Below are 15415 nucleotides of genomic sequence, written 5' to 3' on the forward strand. Positions count from 1 at the left end.
CGCCATGAGATTAACGCTTCTTGTTAATGTAGTTTTACTTCCATGTGTTTTTATATTTGTCTTATTTATTGGTATTTTATTGTATGGATGAATTGTGTATGTATGTATGCTCTCGGGCAGATGAATTTCCCCTTACAGGGGATGAATAAAGTATCAATATCTTTTAACAATTATACATCTGCAAGTCTACAAATTAAAAAAAAAAAAAAAAATTGTTCTTAATACGCAGTTTAACATTCACCAGTTTTCCATTTGCTGGACATGTATGAAATTGTTGCAGGGAATAATCACATGCATAATGGAGATTAGCAGCAGGTGCAGGTGAAGTTACATAGATCTTAAGATTAGCTCTGTCAGTTTCTTTTATTTCCAAAGTCTAGGTCTTACAGCTACTACGACCACAGCAGGTTTGAACCAAAAATAAATACAAATTCCATCAAGCATCTTTAAATCATCTTTGGATTCCAATGTAAGAAACCAAAATAATCTGTTGTCATAACAATCTTGTGTGACTTTGCTACACAGTACTAAAACATGACAAAGGGCTTAAACAACGTCATAGTAGCTTTCAAAGAAATACTCCCCTGTGGTGGACAATCAACACATAATGGGCATTGTGGACATCATTCACCATACCATGTGTGGTTAAAGTGGGTTACTTATTTTGCATGTGAGAACACCCTGAGATGTGCCAAGCGCTTATCAAAGTGTCTTTGCCCCTTTGATGTTTTCCTGTCAGGACCCCCGCATGCATAATGGGCAATGTTTGTTCCTGTTCTGAGTGTGACAAAATGCTGACGTGTGAAGCACATACCACAGTGTCTCGGTGTGGTTAATGGGCAGGGCCAAGCTGTTGGATAAAGCCTGTGTGTTGTGTGAACCAAAGCAGAAATAAATGACAGTGTTGTGTTGTCAAAACTGTCGCTCCTCCTTTCACCCATTGCAATTTCCAAACCCCAAATAGTTCCCCAAAAAGCTGTTACTGTTGGTTTTGACCCGGTCTATTTCTGAGTGTTTGTTTGTTTACCTGGTGAAAACAGGAAGCAGCCAGTATTTTTTCTGGTCTCCAAAAACCTGTGCGATATTCTTCCGAAAACCCAGAGAGAAGCCATTTTTATCAGAACCTGTCCTGAAGACGGGCGCTCTGAAAGCCTCTGAGAAACAGCAACATGGACAAAGACAAAGACGCACGCACACACACATGCACACACCAATCAACAAACATAAACACAACAAATACTGCATTACTAATATCAGACATCCTGTTTACAGTATGAATCTGCAGGCAGTTTCCCGTCTGCAGATTCCACTTCAGTTTGAAACCATGTGAGGGCAGAGCTTGGAAACTGTGTGAGGGCGGGGCCTGGTAAGATCAGGTGTTTATCCAGAGGGATACGTTAACCTCATACCAGAAAGAATTTCTGACTCACGACTGTACTGTGTTTTATAATAAGAGGTTGCAGTGAATACACTACTTATCTTGCAATGTAATAAAAAAAGTTCTTGTCTCCGCCCCTTTTTGCATATGTAAGTGGTTTCCATCGTGGATCAAAATTTATTGAAAACCGTTTCATCGTATTATGATTTCATAAATGATTGATTGTGCTTGTTCCAATGCTCCTCCAAGGACCATGACTCCAAACCTGCTGGCTGCCTGTTGGCTGATCCCAGAAAACGTCCTTAAGGGTCAAGGTCATTGGAGTCAAAGGTCAAAATTATGATTCCCCCCCCGCCACTCTGATTTGAACCAACCATGACACAAATGGAGGTGGGTTCTGGAACAGCCCAGGCAAGGTCTAATTTTCCAAAGATCAATCACTGGGGCCAAGTTCAAGTCGTCTTGCCTGTCCAGGTCCTTTCTCCGGGTTCTACCAAACTTGGTCTGTCAATGAAGGTTGACCCCAAAATTGCCCTTAAAGAATTCATTTTGGCAAAAAACGATGTATTTGAATTTGAGCCAAAAGTAGCTCACGGCTGGGTGGAGTCCAAACTGATCCTGTCAAGGTCAGTCTGAGGTCAATGATTTGGGTGAAGATCAAAGCAACTGGTGTCAAATGTCAGACTGCCGTAGGACATCCTGTCTTCATTACCAAAAGAGTACAAACTGGTATCTGATACAAGTATAAACTAACTTTAAAATGTCATAACACCGCTTCCTATTGATATAAAGTTATTCATTCCAGACAGAACTGTAATTTTTTTTTTTAGATGAGGCACAATTTTCTACACTTTTCACAAAAATATTTTTTATTTATTTTCTTCAGTTAGACCTGAAAAGTTCACAGTTTCTATTACGGGTCAGTCAAGACTTCCTTATGACAAAAGCTTCTCCGTAGCATGTAATAGTGTTTAAAAAATGCTGCTGAGCGGCTGCGTTACCTATCGTGGACCTGTTCTTTCCTACGAGCCACAGATGGTAGCTGAAGAGGGATAAAATACTGATGCAGAACATCGCCGCCACAAAAAACAGGAACAGGACGTGGAACTTGGCAGGAGTGTCCTGCAGCTCGTTCTGCAGAGGAGACAAGCTCATGAATTCACACAGACCACACACACAAACAAAACAAAAAAAAAAAAAAGGTTGTCATGGGGACCAAGACACGAGACAAACAGAACAAACAACTGTCTTGACACGAGACACACATGCATTTTGATGAATGATGACAAAATATAAATTTAAGATTTCTACACACTTTTGACCCCTCAGAACTTCATTTCGTAATTTCCGGTTCTGTAACTCAACAGCGATTATGACATCACAAAGTAACTCAGACATTAACAGTCGTGATGCATTCTGGTTACTTTAGATGGAACATGCTCAATAAATTACTGAACATCAGCTTCACTGTCCCAATAAATCTTTATTGATCATCTCTCGTTGCAAAGACAATAACATTGTCCTGTGATCATCATTACGCCAACAGTTGCGTTATCGTAAAACAGCCAGCAGTGATTCGATTTCAGCGCAGACCATTTTGTGGACAACTGAACTGACATTTAACAATTTCTACCAAATAAATTAAGATAAATTATTTTCACATTTATTTTTTCACCCACAAATGAGGTTCCTTGATACGCCCACATGCACAAAACACACTTGCCCTCTAGGTGTCACTGTCTGAAACAAAAAACTTCTCATGGACTTGCTGGTGCCTGTAGTTACTGATAAAATCCTGTATTCTCATTCTAAGTTAATTTATGCCTTTATCATGAGAAAACAAAAGGCCGTTTTATTAAGGTGACGAGTTCATTTATGCCATTATTGCAAAAATGCAGAAGGCCCATTAACTGAGCTGATGAATTAATTAATACTGTTATGACAACAAAAAAAGGCCCTTTAATTCATTTATGCTATTGTCACGAGAACACAAAAGGCTGTTTGTCGAGACTGAATTAACTCGTCAGAGATGACCCATTAATTCATCTGGACATCACAAGAAAACAAAAGGCTGATGTCCCGAGAAGATATTAAATCACAGTAAAACCACTTTTTCAGGTGCCATATCCTGAAGTTAATTTGTCTCATTATCATGAGAACACAACAGACCAATTTAGTGAGATAATGAAATAAGTCATCACAGTAAAATAATGTTTTATTTTCTCACTGAAGATCACAAAATTAACAGGTGATTGATAACTGGGTGATTCTTTAACTACGGGCACTATTGGCCTTGTAAATGTAATTTCCACCACACCATTGCCTTACAATATAAAGCGCCTTGGGGCAACTGTTTGTTGTGATTTGGCGCTATATACATGTGCTCTGATGTCACTGTTTATCTCCATAGAAACTACCCAAACAATCTTTCATACAAACCGTTTAAAGGGACATTACAGTGTTGTGGTGGAAATTACGGCAATAGTGTGGGACAACTACATTTTGTTTAAAAAAAATCACAACAGTTGTATGACATTGAAAACCCCAATTATGTTTTGATTATTTTACTAATATTTTATTCAGAGATATTTTAAAACATTAGAAAAAAACGTTTCTTTACCATTCATTTTTATCATTGAAGATCAAAAGTCTGGGAGTGGGACAAGCACAAAACGGCAATATTTGCATATAATGATGTTGAAAAAAGGTGAAAAAGTCATCATAGAGTACTAGAACAAATTTCTTAACACACTTTAATTGTAAAGATAACTATAAAAGTGTGAAATTTCCCCTTTTTTCTGCTTTTCATACAATATGGTCAATGGACATAATAAGTGCCTGCAGTCTAAGAATCACCCAACTGCATTAACAAAGGGAACTGTGATTATAATTGTTTCCCAATTTCTTATTACTGTTTTTTTTAATGCATCATCACTAGTACACTGAATATAGTTAAATTCAAAAGTATAGTTACATTTGTATGTATCAAAAACTACTTTTACTGACAATGTACACATGGACTAAATTTTGAGATTATGTTGAATTTATTTTAAGTTTTATTAACCTCAACACTTATTTCACAGAAGTTTTGTTCAGGTTTATCATAAGTCTGACAATGAGAATCAACTTTCACTTTTTTTTTAAATTTTGGCCTGTTTTTGTATTTCTAAGACACTATAGTGGGCAGACACAAAAAAAAAATAAAAAAATAAAACAAAACAAAAAGCCCATAAAAAAAAAAAACATGCAGATATAAACTGATGTTCTGACTAGACCAAAATGATTTGTGAAACCTTTGCTCTCACTCCCATCTGCACAACAACAACAACATGATGACAACAATGATGATGAAGCACAGACAGACTAAAAGCTTTGGAGGACTGCTCAGTTACCTTTGGGCAGTTTTCTGCCGATTTCCTCCGGCAAAGCTTTAGTACAAACAGAAAGGAGAGTGGTTAGAACCAGCGGGAGAGAAGCGATGAGGAGCAGCAGTCAGAAATCAGACGAGGTCAAGGCGGGTCAAAGGGGAAGCGAAGAGAGGAAGGGCGTGAGTGAGGAGAAAGAAACAAGAAGAAAGGAGGGAGCGGGAGGAGTCAAGGGATGAATGAGTGATGTTACCGATGGCTCTGATAGTGGACAGGCTGAGAACAAAAGTCCAGTATGTCAGAAACAGTGCTAACGGAGCGAGAGTGACAGGGTGAGAGAGGACAGAGCAGCACCACGCAGCCAGTGCCAGGCCAAAGGTTCCAAACCTTTTTTTTTTTTTTTTTTTTTTATAAATTCTGCCACTTAAAAAAATAATAATCATAATTTAAAGCAAATAACATTTTTGTTGATGTGTTTTCAAAGGATCAAACAAATAAGAAAAAAATTATTAGTGTATTTTTAAAAAGGGAACTTTACATATTCAGATGCAGCACCTCAACCGGTAAGAAACAAACTGTTCATATTTATGCAGTGTAAATCTCCAAGACTACAAACAAATCAGACATGAGACCTGGTGGTCAGAAGGACCACAACAGTGGAACAGCTGGGATCTTCTGAACACCTTCTGTCTGAAGTTTTAAGATGAGATATGATGCCATGGAAACCAGTACACTGCTCCTCAGCGTCAGCAGCAACACTGTTGCCCCACAAGTGATAGAGTCCACATATGAATGAAATTAAGATTGAAAAGTGGACTCGGAGCGCTGAAACACAAAGCGAACATCAGAACTCGCTAGTCAACCTACAGTCCTCAGTAATAGTCCTGAACTTTGGATAGTGACTGAAAAAGTGACAATGGACTTGTTTTTGGAGACAGGATGAGGTGGAACAACATTTAGAATGAGCTCAGATTTGAAGTCTGGCTCCTCTGCACTGAATTTTCTGTATTGTAAGTTGTTTGTGTTATCAGCTCTTTAATTTCAGATTCTTGTGCCTTTATGTAGTGCACTTTATTACTATTGTCATTTAATTATTGAGTTTATTTTGTTTTGTTCTCTGATTCCTGAGAAAGCCCAGCATACATAGTTAATATAATTAACAACAACAAAAGTGCATTTTTTTTTCTGGTATACAAGTCACACCGGATAATAGGTCACAGGATCTCCCAATCGTGAATTATACTCTGGAAAACACGATAACTGCTCGTCATGTTCCATGTTACAATCCAGCAACATCTGAAGCTCACAGAAAACACTGAAAAATACAGATTGTGAAAATGGGCAAAAAATAAAATAAATAAATTAGGACTGAGCAAGTTAACATTGCAAGTTAACGTCTGCCTGAAGGTAGGAGTGTAAAGAGGTTGTGCTGGGGTGAGTGCTGTCCTTGATTATATTCTGGGCCCTCCTGATGACTCTGGTGTGATAAATGTCCTGTAATGAGGGAAAGCTGCTCCTGAGATGGACTGAGCAGTCTTGATCACACGCTGGAGAGCCTTTCTGTCCTGAGCAGTGCAGTTTCCATACCAGACTGTGATGGCGCTGGTGGGAACACTCTCAATCGTACTCCTGTAGAAGGTGCTGAGAATTTTGGCTGGCATGCCAAATTTCCTTAGTCTTCTCAGAAAGTATAATCGCTGCTGGGACTTCTTTATGATGGTCTGTGTGTTGTGAGACCAGGTGAGATCCTCACTGATATGGATGCCAAGGAATTTGAAAGTTCTCACCCTCTCCACCTCCGTTTCACCTATATACAGGGGTGTGTGCAGCACCTGCTTCTTCCTCGGATCAACAATCATTTCTTTGGTCTCGTCTGCATTTAATAAAAGATTGTTGTCATGACACCAGGCCACAAGCTCAGCCACCTCCTTCGTGTATGCTGTCTCTTCCCCGCCAGTGATCAGACCAATGACTGTAGTATCGTCGGCAAACTTGATGACACTGGTGTTATTCTGAGGTCACACAGTCGTGTGTGAAGAGTGTGTACAGGAGGGGACTCAGCACACAGCCCTGGGGGACCCCAGTGTTCACTGTTCTTGTGCTGGATGTACGACTGCCGATTCTGACTGACTGGGGTCTATTCGTAAGGAAGTTCAACACCCAGTTGCAAATGGCAGGTGTCAGTCCAAGGACGAGGAGCTTCCCTATAAGTTTGTATGGTATGACAGTGTTGAATGCTGAGCTATAGTCGATAAACAGCATTCTGACATACGTATCCTTTCCCTCCAGGTGAGTGAGGGCTGTGTGAAGGGCAGTATTGACTGCGTCATCTGTGGAGCAGTTCCAAAGGTACGCAAACTGAAGAGGATCTATGGTATTAGGAATGGTCTCCTGGATATGAGTCCTCTCAAAGCACTTCATCACAATTGGAGTGAGTGCCACAGAGCGATAGTCATTTAGGCAGGTCACAGCACTTTTCTTTGGAATGGGCACGATGGTGGTACTCTTGAAACATGATGGCACAAAAGCTTGTGCAAGCGATAGGTTGAATACATCCATGAACACATCAGTCAGTTCTGATGAGCAGACACTGAGTGCACGCCCTGGGATGTTATCTGGACCAGCTGCTCTCCGTGGGTTTATTCTCAAGTTCCTGCGCACATCTGCTGGTGTGACAATGAGCGGTGCATTCTGTGTACGCTCCTTGGCCACCACCTCTTCCAGTCGATCATGGTTGAGGGCTTCAAAGCGGGCATAGAACTCATTCAGCTCATCAGGTAGTGAAGAGTGGCTGACCTGCTCGTCTGTTGATAGTTGGTGATGTACTGCAGTCCTTGCCACATGCGCCGGGAGTCTGTGCTGGTGTAGTAGCCCTCCAGTTTTTGTCTGTACCGTCTCTTTGCCTCTAATAGATCTGCGTAGGTCATATCTGGACCTTTTGTAGTCTTCAGTGTTGCCAGAAAGAAATGCAGTATGGCGAGCATGTAGCATGGACCGAACCTCACCATTTAACCAGGGTTTCTGGTTGGGGTATTTTGTGCAGCGCCTTGTGAGGACAATGGTCTCAATGCAACGGCTGATGTAACCTGTTACCGCAGAAGCATAGTCCTCTAAATCAAAAGAGCCATCCTCTCTCACAGCGGCAGTTCTAAACATCCCAGTCGGTACTATCTATAGTATATAATAATACTATCTGTGCGCACGTTTTTCTTTAACTGAGCCCTCGAATCAATAAAACGTGCGTACGTTTTCATTTAATTGAGCCCTCGAACTATACTAAAACGTGCACGTTTTCCTTTCGTTCAAAATGATATGACCTAAATTGTCATCCTCACGATGGGGAGACGCTTCGCCTTCAGCATCCTTTTTAATGTGCTTAAACTCCAGATGATGCCATGCTGGGTAGCCAGAGTTCTTTATATGTCCTTGTGCGCCCAAACCATGATGATACACTCTGACTACATCCATTTCTAATAAAACGAGCGCACAATATAATAAAACGAGCGCACATTCTCTCCACATGCAAAACATTTTGCGATGACACTTCCAGGGCTCCGTAGTTTACATGTGCGCACGCGAACGGGACAGGAGGTCCTCAAACTGAAGCTCCTGCAGCTGCAGTTTATTTGCTGCAGCAAATAATGAAACTCCCCAAATTGGGAACATCTCATGAGGATATTGTGAACCCAGGGACGGCGCTGGTGGTGAAGTTTGTCAGCTTTCCACAACAAATAGAGCACAGCAACTTGCAGACTCGTGTTTCACGCTACTGCATCCAGAGAAAAATAAATAAATACATAAAACTCCAAGTTCCTGAAGTGTTATGAACACTCATGCAGACAAGTTTTTGGTTTTAGGTCCAAATGCACACACATTCATCTGGTGCCCTGACATCTGACTCGTGCACGTACGTGCATGAGTGAGGTGAGACTGAAAGGACGAAGCGCCGTTACTCACTGTCCAGAACTTTATGAAGTACTGGAGTACGGTGGCTGCAATGAACAAACAGTATACCAGCGAGTAGGCCAGAAAGAGGATGAAGAACTTGTAGTTGGAGAATCCGACACAGTTGTTCACCCTGCAGACACACAAACACACAGAAGTGTTTCACAGCAATGCTCAGTGTCACCGCTGCAGACCCACTTCACTGTTTTTTTGGCAGGTCACTGTCCCGCTCCAGTCTGAAGGAGTTAAACCCCATCAGTAAACAAGAAGTTGTTCCAGAACCTTGATTTTTTTGTTGTTTTTTTTAAAAGAAAATTAGACTTATAAAACTGTTCACTGAATTGAATTTACTGTAACAATTCAATGCACAGGCCAAAGTATATAGACATTAAATAATATATGGTGCATCTGGAAAGTATTCACAGCACTTCACTTTTTGTGTTGCAGCCTTATTCCAGAATGGAGCAAATTCATTTCTTCCCCTCAAAATTCTATTCACAACACCCCATAATGACATGAAAGGTTTAAGGTTTTTGGGTTTTTTTTTTTTTTGGTAAATTTATTTAAAAAAAAAAAAAAAAAACACGAAGTCACGTCATGTGTACATAAGTATGCACACCCTTTGCTCAATACTTTGTTACAGCCTCAAGTCTTCTTGAATATGATACCACAAGCTTGGTGCACCTATCTTTGGGCAGTTTTGCACATTCCTCTTTGCAGCACCTCTCAAGCTCCATCAGCTTGGATGGGGAGCGTCGGTGCTCAGCCATTTTCAGATCTCTCCAGAGATGTTCAATCAGATTCAGGTCTGGGTTCTGGCTGGGCCACTCAAGGACATTCACAGAGTTGTCCTGAAGACACTCCTTTGATATCTTGGCTGTGTGTTTAGGGTCATTGTCCTGCTGAAAGGTGAACCGTCGCCCCAGTCTGAGGTCAAGAGCGCTCTGGAGCAGGTTTTCATCCAGGATGTCTCTGTACATTGCTGCATTCATCTTTCCCTCGATCCTGACTAGTCTCCCAGTTCCTGCTCCTGAAAAACATACCCACAGCATGATGCTGCCACTACCATGCGTCACTGTAGGGATGGTGCCTGGTTTCCTCCAAACATGATTCCTGACATTCACACCAAAGAGTTCAATCTTTGTCTCCTCAGACCAGAGAATTTTGTTTCTCCTGGTCTAAGAGTCCTTCAGGTGCCTTTTGTCAAACTCCAGCTGGGTGTCCATGTGTCTTTTACTAAGGAGTGACTTCCGTCTGGCCAATCTACCATACAGGCCTGATTGATGGAATGCTGCAGAGATGGTTGTCCTTCTGGAAGGTTCTCCTCTCTCCACAGAGGAATGCTGTAGCTCTGACAGAGTGACCAATGGGTTCTTGGTCACCTCCCTAAGGTCCTTCACTCCCGATCGCTCAGTTTAGACGGGCGGCCAGCTCTAGGAAGAGTCCTGGTGGATCTGAACTTCTTCCGTTTACAGATGATGGAGGCCACTGTGCTCATTGGGACCTTCAAAGCAGCAGAAATGTTTCTATACCCTTCCACAGCTTTGTGTCTCAAGACAATCCTATCTCAGAGGTCTACAGACAATTCCTTGGGTTGTGGTCTGACATGCACTGTCAACTGTGGGACCTTATATGTAGACAGGTGTGTCTTTCACATCACGTCCAATCAACTGAATTTACCTCAGGAGGATTCCAATTAAGCTGTAGAAACATCTCAAGGATGATCAGTGGAATCAGGATGCACCTGAGCATCATAGCAAAGGCTGTGAATACTTACGTACATGTGATTGCTTAGTTTTTTATTTTTAATAACTTTGCAAAAATCTATAAAAAAAATAAAAAAATATATACCTATTTCCACATTGTCATTATGAGGTATTGTGTACAGGGTGGGGTATTGTGTACAGGGTACAATTTGTACAATTTCCAAAATAACAAAGATTTCTTTTTCATTTTCAGGAATATCATTTCCTGAAAATGAAAAAGAAATTCGGAGAATCCCTCAAGATGTGTGGCAAATGTCATCACAAACTTCCATGTGTGTTGCAGCTGTAATCCAAAGAAGAGGAGCGTGGATCAAACATGTCATCAATTATTGAACTGTGCGGAAAACAAGAGACAAAGTGGGAAACCTTTGGTATCAAATGTTAATTTGATGCTTCTGTTACAAGTCTGTAAATAAAATATTCGAATAAGTTCTCATTTCAAAAAAACTTGTGTACGATCAAAAAGTGGTAACATTTTATTGGACCACCCTGTATATAATTTTGAGGGAAAAATTTAATCTATTTTGGAATAAGGCTGCAACATAATGTGGAAAAAGTGCTGTGAATACTTTCCAGATGCATTGTGGTCCATAAGTAAAACAAAGCCTAAAAGCGTACAAACCATAAAACAATTAACAATATAAGCACATATAGCTAATTTTGGTGCTAAAGCTAAAATTTGGTGTATAACACTAGGAAATTAATGACAATGATGATAACTTATCATTATAAGTTGTTACAAAAGCTGAAGTAATAAGTGACACATATATAAATGTCGCACTAAATCAGTATCGTATTTTCCACAGTATAATTAGAACCTGTCAAAAAAATTGCCCCTTGAAGAGGAAAAAAAAAAAAAAAAACATATATAAATTGTAGTAGTGTATTTTTTTATTACTGGCATTTATTCTTGTATTATTGGAGTTTATTTTGTTTAGTGCTTTGATTCTTAGGAAGATTATATATAAGCAATCATTACAATTACTGTTATTAATAGCAAACTTGTGAATTTTCTGTATATAAGTGGCACCGGAGTATAAGCCGCAGCGCTCCCAAAACTAGTAAAAAAAAAAGAAAAAAAAAAGAAAAATGCGACTTATACACCGGAAAATATGGTAATAAAAATGGTTTATTATGACACAGATACATGTGACTCAGAAAGGGCACCTCGTGTGAAACTTGTGCCAAATCCTAATGTGGATCTGCACTAGATCAGCTGTGCTGAAAGCAAATTGGGCACCGTAGTGTCATTTGAGGGCGATAAAAGGAGTCAAATGAAAGAGCGTATGACGCACAAATTGTACTTCCGGGGACAGCCCCATTATCATTATTCACATTAACTAACCGATAAAACTTACTGACATGACCTCTCCCATTTGCCTCGTCTTCTCTTCTCCACTGGGAAACAAAAAAAAACAAAACAAACAAAAAAAACAAAAAAACTGCACTTTTCGTGACTGCTTCAATGATTGCAGCTGACAACAAAACAGTACACCATCTTTCTGAGTGAAGTGATGTGTTTGTGTTGCACACTGGTAGGCTGTCCCGGAAGTGGTCAAATCCCACGATGTCACACAGGAGTTCAAACAAGACTGCGCTGTCCCATTAACTGAGGACAGCCCAAAGACAACATCAAAATCTACTGCCTGAAGTCGAGTCTGAGAGCGTGCGCTGGTGCTGCGCTTAGCCAGCCAGCCAGCCAGCCACGCACACACACACCACAGGACGGCCTTGAGTCTTGGATGGCAGCCACCCAGACCGGTCCATTGCCATATCTCTAAAATAACCATCTGTCCACCTCTGTACCAGAGTTACAAATCTGTCATCCACCATATTTGTCATCTTTGGTTTTCCCGGATGTTGTTTGGTGTTTCGGTGATCATCATTTCTGGGGGGGGGGGGGGCTCGTACACCCTCATACACTTCGGCCTCAGGGTGTATGGATGTCTGAAGGGTGTATAAAGTCATATTCATTGGTAAAACAACTTGATAACATTTCATCAGTTCTCTTTTTGTAACATTAAAAAACGAGCTAAATAATTATATATTAACCTTTACTACCACAGTAATAACACGTCTTAAAACTACAACCGATCAACAATTGTAAACATTTTCTTTGTCAGTGGCCCAGAAATTACTAAAATTTGACTATATTTACTTCAGAAGCATTTTGGCTATAGCCCAGTGGAATGGAGGGTAATTTACAAAAAATGAAAAAACAAAAAAAACAAAAAAACATAATTTCAACATTGGTTGTTGCCATCATTTAAAACATCAAACTCCAAATATTTATTAACTTGTCTTCATTTAGTTCTTACGTACCAGGGACAGTGGTGGTCCATCTTTAGCACACACCTGCCACAAACAGACAGAAAACAGATTAAAAAAAATAAAATAAGGAGAAAACTGAACAGCTGAGAGACAAAAAAGAAAGACAGATGAGTAGAATTAAAGCACATAAAAAAATGTTCTCACATGTCGCACGCGGAGCAGTGATGACATCGGTCTGGCTTGATGACCTGACAGCGGTCACAGTACCGGATAGCTGCATCATGACAAGAACAGTATTAGTGGACAACACGGTTTCCGACAAACATTTGCACGCAGGCCTGGTTTACACGGCACACGGACGCCATCTCGGCTGGCGTTGGGACGGATCGCACTCGCAATTCTGTTCTCATGCGGAAGGTGCACAAATGCTGCACTCTGTGGGTTTCACCGGAACTGCAGAACCAATCAGCTGATAACCTGCTCACAAACAAATGACCGCCATGCATTTGGTGGAGAATAGCCACGCCCACTTCCGCCTGTCACTCAAAGCAAATTTGTGTGATTGGCAAGCATGTCCGGACTAATCAAATGCTATCTGATGCAACTGCATGACGTAGAAACCAGGCCTGAGACATGCGCGGGCGTACCTCCGGCTCCAGTGCGGGTGTACACCGGCAGCCTGGCGGCGGCTCGCCACAGGATCTCCTGCTGGGACTCCGGCCTCTCCTCCTTCTCGTAACGCTCTTTTTCAGCTTTGGGCAGACAGAACTGCAGCCGACAGAAGACAGAAGCAGCATCAGCGCATTGTGGAGCTAACAGGACCACACACACAGGGACTACAGATAGTCTGACATGGCGGGTTTGCTTGGGACAAACGGGTTTCTGTACCTCTTTCGAGGGGTTGGCAGGCCTGGTGAAGATGGTCTTCCAGTAAGACCAAACAAACATGATGAAAGAGAAGTGGAAGAAGATCAGGTAGACAACTAGAGGGAAGGAAACATGAAGTACAACATCAGGAGCAACAACATATGCAACCTGGTGTTAACAACACGTTACATTACAGGAAGTGCTGCTGTTACTGGGATGTGAACTCATGAATGAAACAGAGCACAGCTAAAGTATTAGATCTGTCAGGAGAAGAAAAAGAAGAAGAAATGTGAATGAGGAGGAGCCGCAGTCTAAAGACCTTTACACACCGAGATTAACGCGAATAAATCAGGCGGACAGAACAACAGCAAACGTGATGCGTAACATTTAAAAAGAACACAAAACTTGACAAAGCAAAAAGATGCTTTTGACAGACAGGATAATAAATACAGACGTGATAATTCTCCATGGATCCACGGATAAGAGTTTTACGAGACTGGTGTCCTGCAGCAATTATACTGACTGATACTGAGGAGTAGAGCCTGACAGATATGGATTTTTGGGGGCCAATATCAATATTACAAAATTTTACACAGATATATACATTAAAAAATGGCTGTTACAAACATTTCACTAGTTTGATGTTTTACAGGTTAAACATGAACCTTATTATTATAAATAAGTAGAAAAATAGCCAAAAAGCAACCAACATACATCATGCTGCAGTCACTGGGATTGTCAGTCACGTATTGCATTGCACAGCATTTTCATTAAAAAGGCGTCTCTTCTATTTTGGCCCCGCCTAGCTGGTGGTATAGTGACCAGTTGTTTCTTGTCACTGTAAAAAGACCACTCTGAAAAATGAATGGTGAGTGGTTGCTTTGTCTATTTCTTGTAGCTTATACGACCAAGGGGTGACGGGGTTCCAGCCATGCTCAACAGCACTGTAAAGCACGCTGTCAGACAGATCGCCCTCTGATGGACAAACTATGTAATGAAATTTCCAACAGCTAAAGTGTTTTTGTATTATTTATTAAATAAAATAAACATTTTCATATTGTCAAAAACAGTGCAGATACCGATATTTTCGTAAAAGACATAAATCAATCAATACTTTGTCATTGTCATAATAACTCTCTCTTCTAAGTCCCTGTTGGTAAATGATATAATAATTGATCAACGTATTGATTTATTCTGCCTAACAGAAACCTGGTTACAACAGGATGAATATGTTAGTTTAAATGAGTCAACACCCCCGAGTCACACTAACTGTCAGAATGCTCGTAGCATGGGCCGTGGCGGAGGATTAGCAGCAATCTTCCATTCCAGCTTATTAATTAATCAAAAACCTAGACAGAGCTTTAATTCATTTGAAAGCTTGTCTCTTAGTCTTGTCCATCCAAATTGGAAGTCCCAAAAACCAGTTTTATTTGTTATTATCTATCGTCCACCTGGTCGTTACTGTGAGTTTCTCTGTGAATTTTCAGACCTTTTGTCTGACTTAGTGCTTAGCTCAGATAAGATAATTATAGTGGGCGATTTTAATATCCACACAGATGCTGAGAATGACAGCCTCAACACTGCATTTAATCTATTATTGGACTCTATCGGCTTTGCTCAAAAAGTAAATGAGTCCACCCACCACTTTAATCATATCTTAGATCTTGTTCTGACTTATGGTATGGAAATAGAAGACTTAACAGTATTCCCTGAAAACTCCCTTCTGTCTGATCATTTTTTAATAACATTTACATTTACCCTGATGGACTACCCTGCAGTGGGGAATAAGTTTCATTACACTAGAAGTCTTTCAGAAAGCGCTG

General features: G+C 40.6%; 1 protein-coding gene across 3 annotated transcripts in view; it reads right to left on the reverse strand.

Moving 5' to 3' along the window:
- LOC117532251 (palmitoyltransferase ZDHHC20-like) overlaps positions 1-15415 on the reverse strand; it is a 29752-nt gene that overhangs the window by 7109 nt on the left and 7228 nt on the right. For 2 of the 3 annotated variants that reach the window (XM_034195600.1, XM_034159309.1), the window contains exons 3-10: positions 13614-13708; positions 13373-13493; positions 12930-12999; positions 12777-12809; positions 8701-8821; positions 4771-4806; positions 2380-2512; positions 1028-1154 (exon numbers count right to left, since the gene is read on the reverse strand). In XM_034195600.1, coding sequence (XP_034051491.1) covers positions 1028-1154; positions 2380-2512; positions 4771-4806; positions 8701-8821; positions 12777-12809; positions 12930-12999; positions 13373-13493; positions 13614-13708 — 736 coding nt within the window. The remainder of the gene's footprint in view (positions 1-1027; positions 1155-2379; positions 2513-4770; positions 4807-8700; positions 8822-12776; positions 12810-12929; positions 13000-13372; positions 13494-13613; positions 13709-15415) is intronic. The other variant, XM_034159384.1, reaches the window with a different exon arrangement.

The sequence above is a fragment of the Thalassophryne amazonica genome, chromosome 1 (genome assembly GCF_902500255.1).
Source record: "Thalassophryne amazonica chromosome 1, fThaAma1.1, whole genome shotgun sequence".
In the NCBI taxonomy this organism is placed as follows: Eukaryota; Metazoa; Chordata; class Actinopteri; order Batrachoidiformes; family Batrachoididae; genus Thalassophryne; species Thalassophryne amazonica.